This window comes from Salmo salar, chromosome 12, assembly GCF_965601325.2.
Source record: "Salmo salar chromosome 12, fSalSal1, whole genome shotgun sequence".
NCBI lineage: Eukaryota > Metazoa > Chordata > Actinopteri > Salmoniformes > Salmonidae > Salmo > Salmo salar.
In genome coordinates, this window is record NC_138302.1 from 88,787,830 (window position 1) to 88,813,893 (window position 26,064).

Consider the following 26,064-nt stretch of genomic DNA (forward strand, 5'->3'; position numbering starts at 1 on the left):
ACAGGAAAGGGCCTTCCCCAAACTTTTGCCACAAAGTTGGAAGCACAGAAACATCTAGAAGGTATGCTGTATGCTGTATGTTGGCGTTAAGATTTATTTTCACTGGAACTAAGGGGCCTAGCCTGAACCATGAAAAACAGTCCCAGACCATTATTCCTCCTCCACCAAACGTTACAGTTGGCACTATGCATTGGGGCAGGTAGCGTTCTCCTGGCATCCGCCAAATCCAGATTCGTCCGTCGGACTGCCAGATGGTGAAGTGTGCTTTATCACTCCAGAGAATGCGTTTCCACTGATCCAGAGTCCAATGGTGGCGAGCTTTACACCACTCCAGCCGACGCTTGGCATTGAGCATGGTGATCTCAGGCTTGTGTGTGGCTGCTCGACCACGGAAACCCATTTCATGAAGCTCCCGACAATGAACAGTTATTGTGCTGATGTTGCTTCCAGAGGCAGTTTGGAACTTAGTAGTGAGTGTTGCAACAGAGGACAGATGATTTTTACACGCTTCAGCACTCGGCGGTCCCATTCAGTGAGTTTGTGTGGCCTACCACTTCGCGGCTGAGCCGTTGTTGCTCCTAGACATTTCCACTTCACAATAATAGCACTGTGAAATTTGATATCATTATGTGAATGTGTCTAAATACTATATAAAATACAATATAATTGTAGGTACACTGCAGTACAAATAACCCTGTTACAACTAACCCCCATTACTAATCTGAGTCTAATCTAAGTCTTGTGAGAAAAAAACCCTCAAAAGCCCACTTCTTACTGATCAAATTTATATATAATTGTAGATACATGGAGAGTGTTCCACAGGTCAATAATCAAAAAAAGAGAGCCAGCAAGAACATTTAATTTAGGCAACAACAACAACAAATATGTGTCCCCCCCTTTGCCCTCAGAACAGCCTCAATTCGTTGGGGCATGGACTCTACATGAAAAACCCAGCAACGTTGCAGTTCTTAACAAAAACCGGTGAGCCTGGCACCTACTACCATTCCTCGTTCAAAGGCACTTACATCCTTTGTCTTGCGCATTCACCCTCTGAATGGCACACATACACAATCCATTTCTCAATTATCTCAAGGCTTAAAAATCCTTCTTTAACCTGTCTCCTCCCCTTCATCTACACTGATTGAAGTGGAGTTAACAAATTACATCAATAAGGGATCATAGCTTTCACCTGGATTCATCTGGTCAGTGTATGTCATGGAAAGAGTAAGTGCTCTTAATGTTTAGTACACTCAGTGTAGATACCACTGACACCAAGACTGTGGTATCACACATATATTTATGAACACTGCCATGGATACATTCATGCATTATAAAGGTTCCTTGGAACTAGTTTTAATAGTTTCAATTGAGATTAATGTATTCTCCCCATTGAGGTCAGACTCCACCCTTACTTTCCAGTCTACTAGGTTTTTGTGGCTGCTGCTGCTGCGGCCATGGTATGAGGGGGAGGGACAACTCGTTCAGGGAACAGCCAGCCCGGGGAGTCAGTCACATTCCTGGCCGGGATTCAATGACTGAACCAGACACAAACAAACAGAGAGAGAGAGAGAGAAGGAGAGGGAGGGGAAAGAGAGAGAGAGAGAGAGAGAGAGAGAGAGAGAACGCCAGACTGCGCAGACTTGGCATATTTGAGGATCACATCGTGCAGACTAGACATAGACATTACAACCAGAGACTGCTTTGGAGAAGATAAACATTGTATCGTTTTGACGCTCTTTTGTGAGTGGTCCGACGGATTTATATTTTTTATCTGTGGACTGGGGAGAGTTAAGAGTATTTCAACTCAATAGTGTCTTATCCTCATTTTTTTTAAATATATATATATAACGACCTGGGCCGGTGGTGACATTCTCTAGTGACATGGAAATGCTCTTTTGGTGGATTTTGAAGACAACTGATTAAAATAGGTCGCGTAAATTTGAACTCACTTCTCTAGTGGCGAAAACATGGAGGCTCCATCAAGCTTCCAGCCTCATCCCGGACTTCAGCAAACTCTGAAGCAGTTTCATTTGAGTTCCAGGAGCTCCCTTGGTGGACCGGCGGCGTTCTCCGCTCGGTGGCACCAGGAAATTCTCTTCAACAAAGATGGAAAAACAGCTGAACTGATGCTGGCCATGCCTCCCCTGACACCCCAGGTTTTGTCGGGGCCGTTGTTCATTCCATCCGACCGCTCCATCGAAAGGTGCGAAACTGTCCTGGAGCGCGAGACAATTTCTTGTTTCGTGGTCGGCGGCGAGAAACGGCTGTGTCTGCCGCAGATTCTCAACAGTGTCCTGCGGGATTTCTCTCTTCAGCAGATCAACTCGGTGTGCGACGACCTGCATATCTACTGCTCCCGGTGCACTGCGGACCAGCTGGAGATCCTCAAAGTCGTGGGTATCCTGCCCTTCTCTGCCCCATCATGCGGACTGATCACCCAGACGGATGCTGAGCGCCTCTGCAATGCCCTCATTTACTGTGGTATCTACCCTCCTCACTGCAACAAAGAGCTGTCTGGCTCCCTGGAGTTGGAGAGGACGGAAAAAAGCTTCAAAGTATACCACGAATGTTTTGGTAGGTGTAAGGGGTTATTTGTCCCAGAACTGTATACCAGTCCCAATACCGCCTGTATCCAATGCATGGACTGCAGACTCATGTACCCCACTCACAAGTTTGTGGTCCATAGTCACAAAAGACTAGAGAACCGGACAGTTCACTGGGGGTTCGACTCGGCTAACTGGCGGGTCTATGTTCTCCTGGACCCGGACTATACAGGGAAAGAAGAGAAGGCTGTCCTGGATCAGAACCTCAAAGAAATGAAAGGCAAATTTGACTTCGTGAACAAGTTCTCAAACAAATCATGCCGTGTAAGTCTGTTCAAGTTTTTTTTAAAGTTTGTGTTTAAAATATCTTTTAACATATTTGATGACATACATTAACATTTAATTAAGTGATAATTCAGCATTCAGGATTAGACCCACCCGTTGTATAATTAAGCAACAAGGCTCGAGGAGGTGTGGTAAATTGCCAATATACCACAGCTAAGGGCTGTCCTTTGTATGATGCAACGGGGAGTGCCTGGATACAGCCCTTAGCCGTGGTATATTGGCCATATATCACAAACCCCCAAGGTGCCTTATTGCTATTATAAACTGGTAACCAATGTAATTATCAAAATAAAGAAAGTCTCACACTCCATGTATAATCTCCAGGAAATCTAATGGGTATTTACCAACGTTTGGCATCACTGTGCCAAAACGTTGGTAAATACCCATTAAATTGCTGGGAGATTATACATGGAGTGTGAGACTTTCTTTATTTTGATAGTTGATAGTTTATTCTCCGTTAGTCAGCACCTCCACACTAACTATTATTCTGGGTGTCACCAGCTCATGTTTCTTATCTACCAATGTAATTAGAGCAGTAAAAATAACTGTTTTGTCATACTGGTGGTATATGGTCTGATATACCACGGATGTCAGCCAATCAGCATTCAGGGCTTGAACCACCCAGTTTATAATTTGTGATTGGTTAATGTGTTGTTATTCATTAATCAATGGTAGTGGTAGTGTTTAATGGCCCTATTACACAGTTGCTTGTTAAGAACAACTAAGGATATCTGAATGCGATATCTTATTGCATTCCATTTAGCCCACACTATTGAGTCATTCCATCACTGTTACATTTGCAACTGACAATGTACAGTAGGGATGACTAGCCTGTATATGATGGCCCCTTCCCCTGCCCTGTTCTATTGGTCTCACTCACTCACTCACTCACTCACTCACTCACTCACTCACTCACTCACTCACTCACTCACTCACTCACTCACTCACTCACTCACTCACTCACTCACTCACTCACTCACTCACTCACTCACTCACTCACTCACTCCACACACATTCATACATTCATACACACATTCACATACACATTATTCATCTCCAATGTTTTCCTCTCTGCCTTTTTACAGTGCAGGTACATTGGTTTAAATTCACATTAAAAAGGTTGTTTTAAAATGTTCCTTGGAAAACAAAAGAACCTCAAACGTTCACACCCTGAGTGGTCCTCCACTCCACTCTCCTTGGAACCCCCATAAGGTAACTCAAGGGCATCTTCATATGACAGATTTTATTAGCGTCAGAGAAGGGAGGGGAATCCATTATTGGGCCACAAGGTGGGTTAGGGGATAAGAGTTTAATGAACTATGGGTTATCACAATGTGTGTTAGATCAGGATAGGTTGTGTGTATGTGTGTGGTGTGTGTGTGTGTGTGTGTGTGTGTGTGTGTGTGTGTGTGTGTGTGTGTGTGTGTGTGTGTGTGTGTGTGTGTGTGTGTGTGTGTGTGTGTGTGTGTGTGTGTGTGTGTGTGTGTGTGTGTGCGTGCGAACTTGAGCCCATTGAATGCAGGGTGGTGGAAGGTTTTCAGGGTGACCACTTGCCTGAGGTCTATGGCTGTGCTGCCTTGCTCCACGCGAGGTTCACAGATGTTCAGAATGGACAAAGAACAGGGAGAAATGGTGGCTGTTTCCCTCAGCTCACAACAGCTGTTGAGTGGGACTTTGCTAATGACTGGACACTATGTTTCACTGTGGTGTAACAACTACACTCTGAACAGGAGACAGGCTATGTCTCTTCAATATTCCTCTCAGTGACTTTACATTGCATTATCATTCCTACACAGGAAATTGTGGAATTTGTATGTATTATTAGAAATGAATGGAGGTCTACCTCGACCAAGAGAGGCTTGGTTGAATATTATTTCTGAGCGATTAACCGAAATATAGATTATTTTTCAGTTTAAAACAACTAATTGACTGACGTCAGTTCAAATATTTTAAATAAATTGCGTTTTTTTTCTCCAGTGAGCTCAATGCGCATATTGCACAGTTTCTCTAGAGATAAATCACATCCAGCCTGAACTGTGCGATGTAGTAGGGAGTTGTAGTTTCCAACAGGCCAATATTCTACATAGGTTAGCGCATAAAACATGGTAATTAACTACAATGACCATAATCCATTATGCATCTACCAGTCTGTGTTTCTTTTAAGCCATCTATGGAAGAGACACGAATGCATAATCGTGAGTCTCAACGTCAACAGTGAAGAGGCGACTCCGGGATGCTGACCTTCTAGGCAGAGTTCCTCTGTCCAGTGTCTGTGTTCTTTCACCCATCTTAATATTTCATTTTTATTGGTCAGTCTGAGATATGTCTTTTTCTTTGCATCTCTGCTTAGAAGGCCAGCATCCTGGAGTCGCCTCTTCACGTTGAGGCTGGTGTTTTGCGGGTACTATTTAATGAAACTGCCAGTTGAGGACTTGCGAGGCATCTGTTTCTCAAACTAGACACTCTAATGTACTTGTCCTCTTGCTCAGTTCTGCACCGGGGCCTCCCACTCCTCTTTCTATTCTGGTTAGAGCCAGTTTGTGCTGTTCTGTGATGGGAGTAGTTCACAGCGCTGTACGAGATCTTCAGTTTCTTGGTAATTTCTCCCATGGAATAGCCTTCATTTCTCAGAACAAGAATAGACTGACGCGTTTCAGAAGAAAGTTCTTTGTTTCTGGCCATTTTGAGCCTGTAATTGAACCCACAAATGCTGATGCTCCAGATACTCAACTAGTCTAAAGAAGGCCAGTTTTATTGCTTCTTTAATTAGCACAACAGTTTTCAGCTGTGCTAACATAATTGCAAAAGGGTTTTCTAATGATCAATTAGCCTTTTAAAATGATAAACTTGGATTAGCTAACACAACGTGCCATTGGAACACAGGAGTGATGGTTGCTGATAATGGGCCTCTGTACGCCTACGTAGATATTCCATAAAAAATCTGCCGTTTCCAGCTACAATAGTCATTGACAACATTAACAATGTATTTCTGATCAATTTGATGTTATTTTAATGGACAAAAAATGTGCTTTTCTTTAAAGAACAAGGACATTTCTAAGTGACTCCACACTGTTGAATGGTAGTGTATGTTCTTAATTTCTAAACTGCTTGTAAAACGGCTTCCAGTGTCTCTCTTTTGAGACACAGTAACATTGTGCCCTCTACAGTTTTCAAAATCTCACAGTTAATGCACATTTAATAATACATTTACATAATCTGTGTCATTTCCACATAAGAAATGGACATTCAAAACTTCACAGTGGCTTGTACCTAAAGAAAAAATGTCTGTGTGGCAAAATCTCCACCACCTGTTGCTTACTGCTGCTGTCCTAACTGTAGTCATCGTGACATGATATATGGTCAGTGTGTTTCATATTTTCAAAACTGTGAGGTCTCTGCTTCAGGGGGCATAGGGTGGTGTGGGGTTGGGGTGTGTGCTTGTGCGTGTGTGTCTGCCTGCCTTGGTTCACAGTCAGTAGTGTCCCAGTTAGCAGACAGCCAGGCCTGGTCCTTGGGGAGCTACACAACAGTGCTCCCATACATCACTCTGACAGGGGAAGCTGCTGAGAGGCTGGACTGACAGGGCCACTAGCAGCCAGCCCTGGCTCGCTTACCCATAAAACAACAACAATGTTATCAACCGACCTCAGACCCACACTAATGTCAGAGTGTGTGTTGGGTCAGACCTCATCCAGGATCATGTCTGTCTGTTTGGGCCTTCAGTTACACTACTGTACACAGAGCTCTGTAAACTAGGTTCAGTTAAAAATGACCTTTTTGCTATTGTTTTGTATTTTCTTTGAATAAAAAGACATTTAAATGGACAAAAAATGTGCTTTTCTTCCAGCATTTAAATAAAAATTTCCAAAGTTCTGTAGAACAAGTTGAACAGGGTTTCTACATAGCTAGAGACAGCATTATAGTTGGATATCATTGTTCGGGTACAAAGCAGACAGGGAATTGAGGGGGATGACACCAGAGATCAGGGGTGGACTGGGACCAGAAATTGTCCCTGGCATTTATAACACACCGGCCCATTTTTCCCCCATTGATGCCCCCACACTGCGCTAAAAACCCCAGTTAGACAGGTCAACTGGGCTAATAATGGACCAGCCCATCTGGCATTTGCCAGAAATGTCAGATGGCCAGTCCGCCCCTGTCAGAAGTCCATTGTGTCTGTTTTAAATCGAATCCTGCATTTGGTCATTTAGCTGTTGCCTAATGTAAAGATGGGGGTAGATTGGAAGAAAACAGGCTGTGGTCTCTCATTGAAGAGATGCGGGCCCAGTAGGGCAGGGCCTTAACATGTGTTGTTAAAGAGCTGTGACACCTGACCTCTATCCACAGAGACTGACCCCACTCACCCCCACTCTTTTTACAGCGTCCAATCAGATGTCCTTGTGTCCAGTCCACTGGCCAGATGGCTGTCTGATAAAGGACAGAGAGACACAGCAAATAAATAAATACAAATAACAAACATTATTCCGAACTAGCCTAGCAACCACGCAAATACAAAAACACATAGTACACCAGTATCTATCATACAGGAAACAAGTACACCAGCATACAACACAAACAAATGATCTTATGAAACCCCACATTTCAAATAAATAACCATATATCAAAGGTACAAAATATGATATTGATTGCTTTTCTGAAATATGAATTCCACTTGTTCTTCTATTTAGGGAAAGTACATAAAATCTGGTTTTGTGAGGAATGACTAAAATATGTTTCCCCCCGTTGTCCAATATTTCTTAGTATAAGCTTAACAAGTAAGAGCAATAACATCAATCTTGTGTATGAGTGTAGAGAAGAAGCAGACTGTGGAGACCCATGTAGTCCTTCCTTAATGGAATGGATATTAAACTTGTTCTTGTGAGGCCAAGTTATGCCATTTCTCATCCCATTGTTCTGTTCACTCCATCAAATGAGCCTCAAACCTGGGACCAAACCAGTCAACTGAGTACTGTACTCTGAGGTAGAGAGGGACGGTGTGTGTTTTATGTGTGTGTAAAGCCTGACATCTGTGTGCTTATGTATTGCTCTGTGTAACCTATGGCTAGCAAGACAAATCAAATCAAACGTTATTTGTCACATGCGCTGAATACGACAGGTGTAGACTTTACCGAAGGCTTACTTTACGAGCCCTTTCCCAACAATGCAGAGTTAAAAAATACAAAAATAATCAAAATAAGCAGAAAAAATAGGAACTATTAACACAATAGAATAATGAGGCTATATACAAGGAGTGCCAGTACAGAGTGAATGTGTAGGGCTACGAGGTAGTTGAGGTAATTGAGGTAATTGAGGTAATATGTACATGTAGGTAGGGGTAAAAAACATTGTTGTCTGTGTGTATGTGTATTCATGTGTCTGTGAGGGGGTGTATATGAGTGTGTGTGCAGTATGTGCATGTGAGTGGGCATGTATTATGCCTGGATCAGCTGGTCTGGGTGATTCAAATGAGCTCACTGCCGGCTCATTTCCTCTCCCATCTGTCTGCTAACCTCTGGGAAGCCCTGAGAGCACACATGGTTCATCCCCCTGGCCCGGCCCTCGGTCACCCCTGTCTGACCACCACTGACCCAACACACACTTCCTCACTGACCAGCACCTCCCCTAAACGGACCAGCCAAGCCAAACTCAGTCCCAGCATCTCCAACCTCTGCCTCCAGTTCAACCTAAACCATAGCCTAGTCCCCAAGCAAACAAATATTTCGGTGGATAATGCATCCAGCCCAGAGTGTTGTTGGTAGGATTCAATATAAGGAGCTCTGAGTCTGTTCAATTGCCTCGTCTGTAAACCCCTTTGAAAACATGGCTAACTAGAGAAGTGCATCATCTCATATTCTATGTGATTGAAGGAGAGTGAGAGGCATTGTGTCAGAAAGAGGGGTGTGAGGAGCTCACAGGGGTCTCGCCCTCCATTCTCCAAAGGCTGACCCCCTGTTAAAAGGACGTCAGCTGGAGCTCTGTCATGGGTGATGTGTGCTAAAGACCAGCCGCCTCCTTTGTTCCAGAGCCCTGCCTTTCAGAGGCTGTTAAGTGCAGCCATTCCTTTTTGTTAATGTCTTGTTTCTTTGGGTGGTGCGTGGGTAAAATGTCTCTAACTCACAGCCTCTCCCATGGTGGGAAACCTATGACTGAGCACTTTGCTGTGTCTGTCTGTATCAATGGCATCCTGTTCCATGTAGGGCAGCCAGTCGCCACTGACTGGTCACTGTCTGTCTGCTTCAAAAGCATGCACACTAACCTGAAAGTACAGCTTCATGTAAACCTCATACCATTATTCATAACCTATGACAAATAGATGGTACAGGGTTTGTTGATGTGGTGTGCATTCTTTAAAGGTGGTGTTTAACAGTAGACAGTCAGAGGAGGAGATTAGTGAGGAGGAGGTGGAGAGGAGGAGGAGATTAGTGAGGAGAGGAGGTGGAGGTGGAGAGGAGGAGGAGGTGGAGAGGAGGAGGAGATTAGTGAGGCGAGGAGGAGGAGGTGGAGAGGAGGAGGAGGTGGAGAGGAGGAGGAGATTAGCTGTGGCTGTGACTGTAGTCTTGCTGAGAACAGATGCCTGGATGGGGTTTGGTGTTATTTTATGATCATCAATTCATCTGCGATAGCCTCGTGATTTAGAGATACATGATTAAGACTCTGCTCCATCTGTGTGGATAGAAAAAATCCTGGAGCCTGCACCTGCTGCTGGGAGGATAGGAGGAGGAGGTTTTAATCCTGGAGCCTGCACCTGCTGCTGGGAGGATAGGAGGAGGAGGTTTTAATCCTGGAGCCTGCACCTGCTGCTGGGAGGATAGGAGGAGGAGGTTTTAATCCTGGAGCCTGCACCTGCTGCTGGGAGGATAGGAGGAGGTTTTAATCCTGGAGCCTGCACCTGCTGCTGGGAGGATAGGAGGAGGTTTTAATCCTGGAATGCACTGACTCAGTTTGGATGAAAATAAACATCTGGACAGCTCATCGATAGATCTAAGTCTAGTTTGACCTCCTCAGACAGGGAGACTGTAATGTTCTCTTTCCTCATGTTTGGCCTTACTGCTAACTTTGTCTGGAATTTTCATTATTAGATTTTACCTTTTTTTAACTAGGCAAGTCAGTTAAGAACAAATTCTTATTTTCAATGACAGCCTAGGAACTGTGGGTAACCACTTGCCTACGCTGCCACCCCTTGTTCAGGGGCAGAACAACAGATTCGTACCTTGTCAGCTCAGGGATTTGAACTTGCAACCTTTCAGTTACTAGTCCAACTCTATAACCACTTGGCTACGCTGCCGCCCCATGATTATTAGGGTCAGGAATTAGAAATATGAGAATATGTCTTCCAGACTGGCTTGCTGCAACACACAAGGCTTAGTAATATTAGGATGATTCTGATGAAAGTTTCTTTCTACAGTTTTTGAAGCCACAGACAGTATCATTTTTTATTTATTTATTATGTCCATCTTGGTTTGCCTTTGAACTGACCAGCAGTACTAGTCTGTGTTTGTTGATCTGTCAGACCAGTGCAACAGTAATGTAGCTCCAGCCAGAACAGAACAGAGCCTGCTGGTGCCATATGACAAATCGGCCTGCTGCTCTCGCCTACGTTACGCCCACCAAACACCCCCAAAGCTATCAGGAGGATTAGCTCACGTAGCTAAACCAAAAAGACTGCTCAATGTTCAGACAGCATTTGTTCCAAATGATGGATTTAAATGCTCACAAATCATGCAATCATTTCAGTTGTAGCTGCTGCAAATGGTAGGCTGCGCTACAGTAACTGAACTGGAAAAGTAGTGAATGTTTTAAGGATTTACTACTTCCTTGCTCTCCAGGATATACATCATTTATTTTAGGATTAATTGGAACAGATTAACTCTCACTGCAGGTTCAGTTCAGAATTCAAACAATCCAAGAGGGAGAGGAAAGCATCTGTTAGCAACCAACATTATTCTGTAATCACTAGGTTAGAAAGTCTTGTCTGTATGAAATATGGTTTTTAACTGAGTTCTCTCAAAGACTACACGCACACACGCACACGCACGCCCCCCCCCCCCCCCCCCCCCCCCCCCCCCACACACACACACACACGCACACACACACGCACACCGCACACGCACAGGCTGGAGTCTCCTCCATACAGTAGGCCTGTGATTGGAGGGCCGATGTGGTTGCTAAGCAGAGCTGCTCTTCTTCTGCTAAATAAGAACTTGATGCTCTTTCTCTGGCTGGTGGGCTGAGCGGAGTGTGCCAGAGCTGAGCAGCACAACAAACACAGACAGGCAGGCAGGCCTCCCCACACAGACTTACTCACAGCAGAGCAGAGAGACTGTAGGTTTCCCTTCTCCACCCTCCTCTACCCTGCACAACAGATACATCCTCCTCCTCCCTATAGAATACACACCTCGTCCTCCAACTACACCACATACAGCTGACCTCGTTACACAGACCTCCAACCGCCTCCTCGTCCAACTACACCACATACAGTAGACCTTCTTACACAGACCTCCAACCACCTCGTTCTCCAACTAAACCACATACAGTAGACCTTCTTACACAGACCTCCAACCACCTCGTCCTCCAACTACACCACATATAGTAGACCTTCTTACACAGACCTCCAACCACCTCGTCCTCCAACTACACCACATACAGCTGACCTCGTTACACAGACCTCCAACCGCCTCCTCGTCCAACTACACCACATACAGTAGACCTTCTTACACAGACCTCCAACCACCTCGTTCTCCAACTAAACCACATACAGTAGACCTTCTTACACAGACCTCCAACCACCTCGTCCTCCAACTACACCACATACAGTAGACCTTCTTACACAGACCTCCAACCACCTCGTCCTCCAACTACACCACATACAGTAGACCTTCTTACACAGACCTCCAACCACCTCGTCCTCCAACTACACCACATACAGTAGACCTTCTTACACAGACCTCCAACCACCTCGTCCTCCAACTACACCACATACAGTAGACCTTCTTACACAGACCTCCAAACACCTCGTCCTCCAACTACACCACATACAGTAGACCTTCTTACACAGACCTCCAACCACCTCGTCCTCCAACTACACAACATACAGCTGACCTCGTTACACAGACCTCCAACCGCCTCCTCGTCCAACTACACCACATACAGCTGACCTTGTTACACAGACCTCCAACCGCCTCCTCGTCCAACTACACCACATACAGCTGACCTCGTTACACAGACCTCCAACCACCTCCTCGTCCAACTACACCACATACAGCTGACCTCGTTACACAGACCTCCAACCGCCTCCTCGTCCAACTACACCACATACAGCTGATCTCGTTACACAGATCTCCAACCACCTCATCCTCCAACTACATCACATACAGCTGACCTCGTTACACAGATCTCCAACCACCTCGTCCTCCAACTACACCACATACAGCTGACCTCGTTACACAGACCTCCAACCGCCTCCTCGTCCAACTACATCACATACAGCTTACCTCGTTACACAGACCTCCAACCACCTCCTCGTCCAACTACACCACATACAGCTGACCTCGTTACACAGACCTCCAACCACCTCCTCGTCCAACTACACCACATACAGCTGACCTCGTTACACAGACCTCCAACCACCTCCTCGTCCAACTACATCACATACAGCTGACCTCGTTACACAGAACTCCAACCACCTCCTCGTCCAACTACATCACATACAGCTGACCTCGTTACACAGACCTCCAACCACCTCGTTCCTCCAACTACATCACATACAGCTGACCTCGTTACACAGACCTCCAACCACCGCCTCCTCGTCCAACTACACCACATACAGCTGACCTCGTTACACAGACCTCCAACCGCCTCCTCGTCCAACTACACCACATACAGCTGACCTCGTTACACAGACCTCCAACCACCTCCTCGTCCAACTACACCACATACAGCTAACCTCGTTACACAGACCTCCAACCACCTCCTCGTCCAACTACACCACATACAGCTGACCTCGTTACACAGACCTCCAACCACCTCCTCGTCCAACTACACCACATACAGCTGACCTCGTTACACAGACCTCCAACCACCTCCTCGTCCAACTACATCACATACAGCTGACCTCGTTACACAGACCTCCAACTACCTCCTCGTCCAACTACATCACATACAGCTGACCTCGTTACACAGTCCTCCAACCGCCTCCTCGTCCAACTACACCACATACAGCTGACCTCGTTACACAGACCTCCAACCGCCTCCTCGTCCAACTACACCACATACAGCTGACCTCGTTACACAGACCTCCAACCGCCTCCTCGTCCAACTACACCACATACAGCTGACCTCGTTACACAGACCTCCAACCGCCTCCTCGTCCAACTACACCACATACAGCTGACCTCGTTACACAGACCTCCAACCACTGCCTCCTCGTCCAACTACACCACATACAGCTGACCTCGTTACACAGACCTCCAACCACCTCCTCGTCCAACTACACCACATACAGCTGACCTCGTTACACAGACTTCCAACCACCTTCTCCTTCTCCCTACAGCACAGAGCTTCTCCTCCTCCCTACAACTCCTATTTTACACTACAGAACATAGAAAGCACACCGTTCCTACTGCCCAGGCTGCCGTCCATCTGCAGTCATTCCGTCCTGCCTGTCTCTCCCTCAAACCAGAATTGATTGCCCCCATCTATCTTCTGAGCTCGTGCTACTAGGTGACCTAAACTGGGACATGCTTAACACCCCGGCCATCCTACAATCTAAGCTTGATGCCCTCAATCTCACACAAATTATCAATGAACCTACCAGGTACAACCCCAAATCCGTAAACACGGGCACCCTCATAGATATCATCTTAACTAACTCTCCCTCCAAATACACCTCTGCTGTTTTCAATCAAGATCTCAGTGATCACTGCCTCATTGCCTGCATCCGTAATGGGTCTGCAACCAAACGATCTCCACTCATCCCTGTCAAACGCTCCCTAAAACACTTCTGCGAGCAGGCCTTTCTAATTGACCTGGCCGGGGTATCCTGGAATGACATTGACCTCAGGCAGATAGGCAGGCAGGCAGGCAGGCAGGCAGGCAGGCAGACAGACAGACAGACAGACGGACGGACAGACAGGCAGGCAGACAGACAGACAGACAGACAGACAGACAGACAGACAGACAGACAGACAGACAGACAGACAGACAGACAGACGGGCATGCAGACAGGCAGGCAGGTAGACTGGCTGGCAGGTAGACTGGCTGGCAGGCAGGCAGGCAGGCAGACAGACAGACAGACAGACAGACAGACAGACAGACAGGCAAGCAGACAGACAGACAGACAGACTGGCAGGCAGGCAGGCAGGCAGGCAGGCAGGCAGGCAGGCAGGCAGGCAGGCAGGCAGGCAGGTAGGCAGGCAGACAGGCAGGACAGACAGACAGACAGACAGACAGACAGACAGGCAGGCAGGCAGACAGGCAAGCAGACAGACAGACAGACAGACAGACAGACAGACAGACAGACAGGCAGGCAGGCAGGCAGGCAGGCAGGCAGGCAGGCAGGCTCCCGTATCAAATGAATTCACCACAGGTGTCTGTATTCTACTGGTCTGTACTGGGCTGAGTTAGACTTGTTCGTATTCAGGCCCTCTTGGTCTGTCATGGTCACCCCCATTACTGTCTCCTTCTTTACCGCAAAGCATCTGACTAGTCCGTCCTTTCTCTCTCTTTTGTTCTTCCTGTTTCTGACAGGAAGTGCCCTCATTCAAAAGCCTCGATGTGTCGTTGCAGACGTGTCACTCCTGATTACTCACCAGAGCAGGGCTCTGTCTCTCTCCTTTAATCCCTCCACGCACTCCCTCACTCCCTTTCTTCCCTCCCTACATTTCTGACACGGCAGCTCTCGCATTTAGAGAGACAGGCGCACCGATTGGGGTTGCTATAGGCTCAGAGAGCGAGAGAGAGAGCATCTTCCCTCTGCAGGGGCCTTAGATGATGAGATGGCCTCATTCTGTGGCGCTGCCAGGGTGGGGCCCTTAACTGGAGTTCCCGTCCTCTGTCTGGTCTGCCCAGTGGGGCTGTGTGAGCCGGTGGCATTGACGGGAGTCTGCCTGGCTTTATTTCCAGCCAGTCAGCGGGACCGCAGACAGACACAGACTGACTCAGCCTGAAATAGAGCTTGGATGGAGACTTGCCCTTTATCCCATAATGAGGAGACTATTATAAACCCAGTGTCTTAAGGCAGGGAATTGTACAGTGTTAGGGCAGAGGTTAGCTTTTACATCACCTTAAAAATCTCCAAGCTGCTTTTCAGATTATCATCATAAATTGGGTCGTCACCTCCTCTTTTGGCACCAACAGCTTAATCTGCTGCATAGTGAAGAGCAGAGGCAGAGTATCCAACTCCTATTGAGGCTGCAGTGGCCTGACCTTTCTGGATGTAATGGGCTCTTTGGCAATGGAGAAGATGAAGCAAGGTCTCCTGAGAGGGAGTAAGTGAATAGGGATTAAGAGATGGGTTACCTTTACGTTGTCGAACGTTCCGATTTCACTATTGAAAGATTGGGTACATTGTTAATACAATGATATACAGTTACAGTAGTGAAATTGCAGATGAATCCATGACAGACACAACAATAGGTCAGTCTGTGTCACACATGGAATGTATGAATTATTCCAGGGCTATGACAGAGCAATGTTGGAGCTCATCTCTACAAAGACTCCCATCTCTGCATGTCCATATTTAATTCAGGCCTTTCAGCTGCTCAACTGTACAGGCTGATGATAGAATGAGCCTTTCCAGAGGGATTAGTCGCCCTCTCATCAGCCGGCACCCTAATTTCTCTTCCTTTGTTGGGGTGCAGGCTGTACTAAATGGGATAAAGGACCTTGACCAGACACAGTGGGAAGAAGTGGATTTTGTGTGGCTGGCAGGTGCAGTGCAGACGGAGTGACAGTGGGGTTCTGGGTAGTGTGTGTGTGTGTCTGTGAGTAAGTGTGGGCTTGTGCGCATCTGTATGAGTAAGTGTGTTTCTGTAAGTGTTTGTGTCTTTGTGTGAGTGTGTGTGTGTGAGAGAGAGTGCATGTGTGTGTCTGGGTGTGTATCTGTTTGTGCACATCTGTATGAGTAACTGTGTTTCTGTGAGTGTGTGTGTCTTTGTGAGAGTGTGTGTGTGTGTGTGTGTGTGTGTGTGTGTGTGTGTGTGTGTGTGTGTGTGTGTGTGTGTGTGTGTGTGTGTGTTTGTGAGTGTGTGTGTGTGTGTGTGTCTGTGTGTGTGTGAGTGTTTGTGAGTGTGCATGTGTGTGTATCTGTGAGTAAGTGTCTGCTTGTGCACATCTGTATGAGTAACTGTGTTTCTGTGAGTGTGTGTGTCTTTGTGAGAGTGTGTGTGTGTGTGTGTGTGTGTGTGTGTGAGTGTGTGTGTGTGTGTCTGTGTGTGTGTCTTTGCGAGAGTGTGTGTGTGTGTCTGTGTGTGTGTGAGTGTTTGTGAGTGTGCATGTGTGTGTCTGGGTGTGTATCTGTGAGTAAGTGTCTGCTTGTGCACATCTGTATGAGTAACTGTGTTTCTGTGAGTGTGTGTGTCTTTGTGAGAGTGTGTGTGTGTGTGTGTGTGTGTGTGTGAGTGTGTGTGTGTGTGTCTGTGTGTGTGTCTTTGCGAGAGTGTGTGTGTGTGTGTGTGTGTGTGTGTGTTTGTGAGTGTGTGTGTGTGTGTGTGTGAGTGTGTGTGTGTGTGTGTGTGTCTGTGTGTGTGTGAGTGTTTGTGTGTGTGTGTGTCTTTGCGAGAGTGTGTGTGAGTGTGTGTGTGTCTGTGTGTGTGTGTGTGAGTGTGAATACGTGCGCCCCTAAGCAGGATATGTTTTCCTTGCTGCTGAGTGCTGCTGAGAAAGACCAGGAACTCTGGAGCTGGACTTGAACCCTCAATCACAGGCTCCTCAGGGGTTTTCAGTAAATTCTTCAGGCGAATGGTTCTCTCTCCTTCCTCCTTTTTTTCTCCTCACATCTGGGGAGCAGTGCTAGCGCCCCTGTCATCTTTTACTGCGCTGAGGTCATTTCCACCCTATCTGTAGAGTGAAAACACGTGATGTACTGGGCTGGGCCTTGATGAAGCGGGGCTGGCATGGACCAACACGGACACAGGCACACATTCAGCTTGCCAACATTTGCCCAAAACTGCCTTTCTAGGTAAGGCAAGTCTCAAACAGCACAATTAGAGCTTTTCAACGTAAGTTGTCTAAATTATTATGAAAAAGATACCTATATCTTTATTTGGCTTTAGTGCCAATCTAATTATGTTCAAGGTCATTTGCAATATCAGAAAAAACTAACATTTTCTGGAGCAGTCAGCTCCAGAAAATACAGATGTAGGATCTTTATTTGATCACCATGTTGCAAGATAACTTTCCTGCAATGCAGAATAATTTAAACTTGTAGTGTATTTGAGGTCTAAAAAGGTTTGGAAGTTTGTAATTTCCACTTTTAATAAATGTCAGACTTGATTTTCCCTTACAAAAAATGTACCCCTACAAAAATGTCCTGTTGCTGCAGGATTATGTTCCTGCTGAAGTAAACAACTCAAATTAAGATCTTAATGGCTGCACCAGAGCAGAATTGAAGTCTTACTGGAAAACGGATGCATGCCCACTAAGCATTTATCAATGGATACGTCTTTTTTTGGTCCTGTCTTGATGTGGGATTTTTCTTTCAATTTTTTTGTTGCAGTCTGGACCGGCCTTGATTTCAACGGCCAAGGACCAAATCTGAACCAATCATAGACGTCTATATTTGGTTCAGAATCGGTTCGGTCCAGACCAGCCTTTATTTGGCCCAAACATAGAAGTGTATAATTGGTTCAGATTTGGTCCAGTGCGGACCGGACCAAATCTGAACCAATCATAGACATCTATGCTTCTTAAGTTTTTACAGCACAGTACAGCACAATACAGTACAGTAGAGCACCACAGAGTACAGTACATTACAATACAGTACACAGTACAGTAAAGAAAAGTATAGTACAGTACAATACAATACAGTAGAGCACAGTAAAGTATAGTTTACTGCAGAGGTGGGACCAAGTCACTATTATCTGAGTCACAAGGAAGTCTCAAGTCACAAGGTCTGAGTCTCAAGTCGAGTCACAAGTAGAATGGGTCGAGTCTCGAGTTTAAGTCCAAGTTGTGCATTCTAAGAGCAAGTCGAGTCGAGTGGAGTCACAAGTTTTTTCAAGTCAAGTCTCGAGTCTAAAAAAAATCTATACATGCAATCTTGTTCAACTGCAAATCAAGACCTTGGGACTACAAGGTTCTCTCTGACATTTTAGTCAGAAATGAGTTAGTCACATATAATAGATCTTTAGCTGGTTCTTCGTAGAGTATGTCTGTGAAGTTAGATTTTTGAAAAAAGTATGTAAAACTAGAATGTTCTATCTGCTTAAATCCATTTGAAAGGAAGATAACTAATCAGTTGTACAACTGAGATGTGTCTTCTGCATTTAACCCAACCCCTCTGAATCAGAGAGGTGCGGAGAGCTGCCATAATGGACATCCACATCTTCGGCACCCAGGGAGCAGTGGGTTAACTGCCTTGTTCAGAGGAAGAACAACAGATTTTTATTTTGTCAGATCAGGGATTCGATCCAGCAGCCACTCAGTTATTGGCCCACTGCTCTAACCACTAGGCTACCTGAACTTGGCACTTCAAAGTTCTATCTGCAATCCAATCACCAGTGGTAGAAAAAGTACCCAATCGTCATACTTGAGGATTAGTAAAGATACCTTGATATAAAATGACTCAATTAAAAGTGAAAGTCACCCAGTAAAATCATACTTGAGTAAAAGTCTAAAAGTATTTGGTTTTAAATATACTAATGTATCAAAAGTAAATGTAATTGCTAAAATATACTTAAGTATTTACAAGTAAAAGTAAAAGTATAAATCATTTCAAATTACTTAAGCAAACCAAACAGCACAATTTTCTTGTTTTTATTCACGCTCCAACCGTCAGACATAATTTACAAATGAAGCATGTGTGTTTAGTGAGTCTGTCAGATCAGCGGCAGTAGGGATGACCAGGGATGTTCTCTGTTTAGTGAGTCTGTCAGATCAGCGGCAGTAGGGATGACCAGGGATGTTCTCTGTTTAGTGAGTCTGTCAGATCAGCGGCAGTAGGGATGACCAGGGACGTTCTCTGTTTAGTGAGTCTGTCAGATCAGCGGCAGTAGGGATGACCAGGGACGTTCTCTGTTTAGTGAGTCTGTCAGATCAGCGGCAGTAGGGATGACCAGGGATGTTCTCTGTTTAGTGAGTCTGTCAGATCAAAACTTGGCTAGATCATTTCAAGTCATCAGTCAAAGTTGAGTCCCGAGTCTCAAGTTATTTTATTTTCTGTCAAGTCGACTCAAGTCATCAAATTTGTGACTCGAGTCAGACTCGAGTCCAAGTCATGTGACTCGAGTCCAAGTCATGTGACTCGAGTCCAAGTCATGTGACTCGAGTCCAAGTCATGTGACTCGAGTCCACATCTCTGGTGTACTGTATTGTACCCTACTTTACTCTAATGTACTCTACTATACTGAGCAAAACTGTTCTCTACTCTACTGAATTAAACTCTACTGTACTGTATTGTACTCTACTGAATTAAACTATACTGTACTGTACTCTACTGAATTAATCTATACTGTTCTGCACTGTACTGTACTGTACTCTACTGAATTAAACTATACTGTACTCTACTGTACTGTAGTTAGCTTGGCTGCTTCGCGTGATGTATTGTTGTCTCTACCTTCTTGCCCTTTGTGCTGTTGTCTTTGCCCAATAATGTTTGTACCATGTTTTGTGCTGCTATCATGTTGTGCTGCTGCCTTGTTGTGTTGATACCATGTTGTTGTCATGTTGTGTCGCTTCTAGAGGTCGACCGATTATGATTTTTCAACGCCGATACCGATTATTGGAGGACCAAAAAAAGCCGATACTGATTAATCGCCCAATTTATATATATTTGTAGTAATGACAATTACAACAATACTGAATTAACACTTTATTTTAACTTAATATAATACATAAATAAAATCAATTTAGTCTCAAATAAATAATGAAACATGTTCAATTTGGTTTAAATAATGCAAAAACACAGTGTTGGAGAAGAAAGTAAAAATGCAATATGTGCCAAGCTAACGTTTAAGTTCCTTGCTCAGAACATGAGAACATATGAAAGCTGGTGGTTCCTTTTAACATGAGTCTTCAATATTCCCAGTTAAGAAGTTTTAGGTTGTAGTTATTATAGGAATTTATAGGACTATTTCTCTCTATACCATTTGTATTTCAAATACATTTGACTATTAGATGTTCTTATAGGCACTATAGTATTGCCAGCCTAATCTCGGGAGTTGATAGGCTTGAAGTCATAAACAGCGCTGTGCTTCAAGCATTGCGAAGAGCTGCTGGCAAATGCAGGAAAGTGCTGTTTGAATGAATGCTTAAAAATATACTTGTGTATTGATTTTAAGAAAGGCATTGATGTTTATGGTTAGGTACATTGGTGCTACGATTGTGATTTTTTCACGAATGCGCTTGTTAAATCATCACCCGTTTGGCGAAGTAGGCTGTGATTTGATGATAAATTAACAGGCACCGCATTGATTATATGCAAAGGAGGACAAGCTAGTTAAACTAGTAATATCATCAACCATGTGAAGTTAACCAGTGATTATGTTAAGATTGATTGTTTTTTATAAGATAAGTTTAATGCTAGCTAGCAATTTACCTTGGCTCCTTGCTGCACTCACGTAACAGGTGGTCAGCCTGCCACGCAGTCTCATCGTGGATTGCCGATTACCGATTGTTATGAAAACTTAAAATCGGCCCTAATTAATCGGCCATGCCGATTAATCGGTCGACCTCTAGTCGCTACAATGCTGTGTTGTCATGTATTGCTGCCATGCTATGTTGTTGTCGTAGGTCTCTATGTACCATACTCTACTCTACTGTGCTCTACTGTACTAAACTGTGCCGTACTGTACTGTGATGTTCAAACATAACCGAGACCTCTACGATTCGTTCATTTTTGGATCTGACCGCACCGTCCAAATATGGACGTGTTTGGGGAGCTCATTCGAATAATAGCCAGCATGGTTTTCAAGTTGTATTTATACATTTACATTTTGTTCATTCACCAGATGCTCTTATCCAGAGCGACTTACAGTCAGTGGATTCAACCAAGATAGATTAACAACATCATATCACAGTCATAGCAAGAAATGTTTTATTCTGTAACCGTTACAGAAAATGTTATCGTAATTGAGTAGTCTTTTGGTTTATTCTGGAGGTAGGACTACTTTGAACGTCATCGCTGCCCGTTTTAAAGCTTTTGAAAAAGCTAATATAAGTGCATGTGACTGATGGGCGCAATAATAAATATTCTGTTGCAGTCTTCAGTTGCCTCCTCTTTCCTATATTAAGAGGCTTGAAAGGTTATTATTGTGATATAATGCTTACTTCATTGAGAATGTACATGTATGTGCAGTTGAAATATGGCCATATAATCAATGACAGAAAAATAGTTATTTTCAATATCTGTAAAAGGCGTCTTTTCAACATCCGGAAAATATGTATTTTTGACATCCGGAAAATACATATTTTCACCTTTCATTCAGTAACTAAAATGCACTTGACGTCAATCCACATTTGGAAAAGACGACTAAAAGACGTCTTTTCAATGTCCGTTTGCTTACTGGGTGGGTTTTATTCCGTTGTCTGAGTGTGAAGAAGAATTGTCATAGACTGACTGGACTAGGCAGCACTCGTTTTTCAGAGCACCATCTTCTGCTCTGTATGCCTCGGTCTGTCTGTCTGTCCTCATTCCCTCTGCAGCAGCTTAGCTCACTGCCTTTGTTCTCTCACTTGGCTTGAAACTTGAGAAAATGGAGAAAAGTGCTGAGGCTGCAGTTATATAGCTTGGCTTCCCACAACTCAGACAGTACAGGAGAAACACAGCACCACAGCACAGACCCCCACCCCCTTTATACATACACAGCTAAACCCAGAGACATTCAAATCACGCTCGAGCCACATCCACTTATGTTATGTTTCAGTTTTTTACCACTTTTTAGAAGGTACAGTACTTGAACACTTGTGACCCCGATGCAGGGAAAACAATCAGCGCAGTTCTTTGTTTTGAAATTCGCACAATTTTACTAATTTAAAGCATGTGTATCTATTGACCAAATGCACCCAAACAAACTAGCTATCTGGATGTCTTTGGGCTAGTAGTGTGAAAGAGAGGTCCCATATACTACAGATGTAGGATCTTAATTTGAGCCAGTTAGCTACAGCCAGGAAATTATCCTGCAGCAACAAAAAATGTGAATTATTATGTGTATTGTAATTAATGGACATTTTTGAGGGGGTTGATAAAGTCTGAATTTCAAAGTGAAAATTACAAACTTCAGAACCCTTTTTAAAACTAAAATATCCTACAAGTTTTACATTTCCTGCGTTGAAGGAAAGTTCTCTTGCAACTGGGTGATCAAATTGACATCCTACATCTGTAGTTGAGAATCCAGCAGGCGTTTTAACAGCAGCCTTGTAGAGTGGCTGGAGTGACAGTAAACTTTTATCACACTAATAGCCTGAAGTCACAGCTAACCCTAATGGCTTAGGCAGCCGTGGTAGGGGTAGGGCCAGGGGCTGCCTGGAGGTCAGGTTGAATTACAGGACATACATGCTAGTTTCCAACTAGTAAAACAAATAAAGGAGAGAGAAGGAGGAGCATCTGAGGTGAGGAAGGGAGAAACCGTTGTTATTCGAAGAGCAGATCATTGATTGATTAGCAGTAAAAGGAAGCCTTTGGTTGAACCTACCCTTTTATATAGAGGCATCCGTGCCCTTTAACCTTCTCAGACTACACTAAACTCAACACAGCCGCTATACTAGGATGGGAATCAGCTCGTGCATTTGGTTTCTGGTTCACTTGTTAAGTTTTATCATGCTCAATGCATGATGTTTGCCATTTATTTTTTATTAACTTGTGATTCAATTTTGTAAAACTTTGACTAAAACTTTACTTTTATCAAATGAATTACTTTTAAAACAGTGTTAATAGAGCTGAAATGTGCGCTACAATAATCTCCAGATTGCTTATTTAAATCCCTCTAGCCCAGGTGGATAAGAATCAAGTATGTTTGTTAGAGAGGTGGCGTCAACACTGGAATAGAATGTAGTGAAACATGAGCCAGACTGGCTTTTCATCTCTAACCTGAATATAGACCACTGCATTTGTTTTGTTTCTCCGTTTCTCGGGGAGAACTTTAGAGGCTGCCAAGGACTTGTATTCACAACCAAGGCACGCAAATAAAATCCTTCACATAAACCTCTACCTGGGTGTAGCCTCTACATCTGGTGGAAAACATGCCGTTTTCTCCTCTGTAAATGTGCCTCTTTCTGCGAGACTAAATGGCGTTGATTGTTTCAGTGGCAGGATGTTTGTGTGTTTTGTTCCAAGCCCTTTTCATAAATGCCAGTTTTTATGTTGCCAAGGTCAACTGGTTTTTACTAGACTGGAGAGGCAAGTCCAGCGGCAAGATGGCCTCCCTACCATCTGGCAGCCATAAAATGGGGAGCAGGTTTTTAGTGGGGTTTTATAGGACGGCAGGGTGAGAGATAGAGTGTGGATGGCAGACTCTAGTTGCCCCCAAGCTTCAGAGCATCCTCCATAGTCTGTAGGACAGGTCAGAAGTTCATTGTCTTCTTTTCTCTTCCTTTCCTAAAGTCCTGGTGGAAAGGTGAAGGGAGGTGGTAACTGGTTCGGCAGTCAGTTGAAGGAGTGTAGATGTAAATGAGAGGAGAGACTTTTTGTTGTTGCTGTGAATGTTTTAGACAAATGTTGTACCTGAGAGACTTTGTTTTATGAGTGCTGTAGTGCTAAATATTGTACTGTAGCTGTGTCTGTTGTTCGTTGTTGTTCTGTAACTATTAGCTTGTTATATCAGGCAGAGAACCATCCCTCAGTCAGTCTCACAGATGGTGCAGAATGATATGGATGTGTAAACACTGATGATTCAACGGGTTAGTGTTGTTTGGGTATGTGTCAGCTTCGCAAAGCTCTCTGTACTCCATTGACTAATGAACAGACAGCTTCGTTTCAATGGCCTCCCGGTCTAGTCATCTTTATCATAGAGGCAATCTAGTAGAAGTTCAGCTGTTGTCTTTACACATCGGACCGAGATGAAATCACAGCATTGTTGCACGTGAAGACGGGTTTGTGAGATTCTCTCATGGACATTATCTGAGATGAGGACAGTCCTGAGATTCTCAGTTATGTGTTCCTCCTGGATGTCTCTCTTCCTGCTTTAAGAGCCTGAAGTGGAACTGTTTGGCCCGTCTGTAGCTGGATGTCTCTCTTCCTGCTTTAAGAGCCTGAAGTGGAACTGTTTGGCCCGTCTGTAGCTGGATGTCTCTCTACCTGCTTTAAGAGCCTGAAGTGGAACTGTTTGGCCCGTCTGTAGCTGGATGTCTCTCTTCCTGCTTTAAGAGCCTGAAGTGGAACTGTTTGGCCCGTCTGTAGCTGGATGTCTCTCTTCCTGCTTTAAGAGCCTGAAGAGGAACTGTTTGGCCCGTCTGTAGCTGGATGTCTCTCTTCCTGCTTTAAGAGCCTGAAGAGGAACTGTTTGGCCCGTCTGTAGCTGGATGTCTCTCTTCCTGCTTTAAGAGCCTGAAGAGGAACTGTTTGGCCCGTCTGTAGCTGGATGTCTCTCTTCCTGCTTTAAGAGCCTGAAGTGGAACTGTTTGGCCCGTCTGTAGCTGGATGTCTCTCTTCCTGCTTTAAGAGCCTGAAGTGGAACTGTTTGGCCCGTCTGTAGCTGGATGTCTCTCTTCCTGCTTTAAGAGCCTGAAGAGGAACTGTTTGGCCCGTCTGTAGCTGGATGTCTCTCTTCCTGCTTTAAGAGCCTGAAGTGGAACTGTTTGGCCCGTCTGTAGCTGGATGTCTCTCTTCCTGCTTTAAGAGCCTGAAGTGGAACTGTTTGGCCCGTCTGTAGCTGGATGTCTCTCTTCCTGCTTTAAGAGCCTGAAGAGGAACTGTTTGGCCCGTCTGTAGCTGGATGTCTCTCTTCCTGCTTTAAGAGTCTGAAGTGGAACTGTTTGGCCCGTCTGTAGCTGGATGTCTCTCTTCCTGCTTTAAGAGCCTGAAGAGGAACTGTTTGGCCCGTCTGTAGCTGGATGTCTCTCTTCCTGCTTTAAGAGCCTGAAGTGGAACTGTTTGGCCCGTCTGTAGCTGGATGTCTCTCTTCCTGCTTTAAGAGCCTGAAGTGGAACTGTTTGGCCCGTCTGTAGCTGGATGTCTCTCTTCCTGCTTTAAGAGCCTGAAGAGGAACTGTTTGGCCCGTCTGTAGCTGGATGTCTCTCTACCTGCTTTAAGAGCCTGAAGTGGAACTGTTTGGCCCGTCTGTAGCTGGATGCTTTGCTGATTGGCTCTCCAGATTGGGGTTATCATTTCAGAGGGCTGGAGTTCTGTGCAGCTGACTCTTCTGTGCTGACTCTGGTACTGGTACTTCCTATAGAGAATTCATATTTTGTAACGCTGCAGAGCTTAGATATGTTAACCCCTTACCCCTTAGCCACTCCAAGACATTTGGCTTATATTGAAGCACATCATATTTAGTTCACATCAGGATGTTTGTTCTTTCTGCTATGCGAGGAAAAAGCCCTAAACCATGTTTATGGTGATGGCTTTTTCTGTATTTCCAGATTTCTGTCTCAATGCAAATTTAGAGAAGTCCTCCAGTCAGTCCTCCTCACAGGAAAGTAAAACAAATATATATCAACTCAACATAGATGCTATTTGAATTAGTTTGGAGGCAGCTTGACCTCTTTCCCTTGTCTGTTGGGTTGAGTATCCAGACCCTTGGCTTCCCACACAGTTTGCATTATCCAGAGAAGAAAAGGGCTGACAGCGTGTTTAGCAGGGCACGCCCTTGTAGGTTTCTGTGTCACTCAACCCCATTAAATGTTTTATTGTTTCCTCACTGTGGTATACAGCCCACAGTGTCATACAGTTTACCAACACATGTAGTGTTGTGGTTTATATGGTTAGCTTCTAAAAAATCATTTGGTTAGATTTGAACTAATTCGAACCAAAGTTCAACCATACCTATTTGCAGGCATGGGGTGTGTGTTGAATATGTGGGGTGTG

General features: G+C 44.7%; 1 protein-coding gene across 1 annotated transcript in view; it reads left to right on the forward strand.

Moving 5' to 3' along the window:
- The first annotated feature begins 1,338 nt into the window (after positions 1-1,338).
- LOC106565969 (ski oncogene) overlaps positions 1,339-26,064 on the forward strand; it is a 54,128-nt gene continuing 29,402 nt past the window's right edge. Inside the window, exon 1 of the mRNA XM_014133686.3 lies at positions 1,339-2,867. Within this exon, the coding sequence (XP_013989161.1) occupies positions 1,968-2,867 (900 nt within the window). The 5' untranslated portion in view covers positions 1,339-1,967. The remainder of the gene's footprint in view (positions 2,868-26,064) is intronic.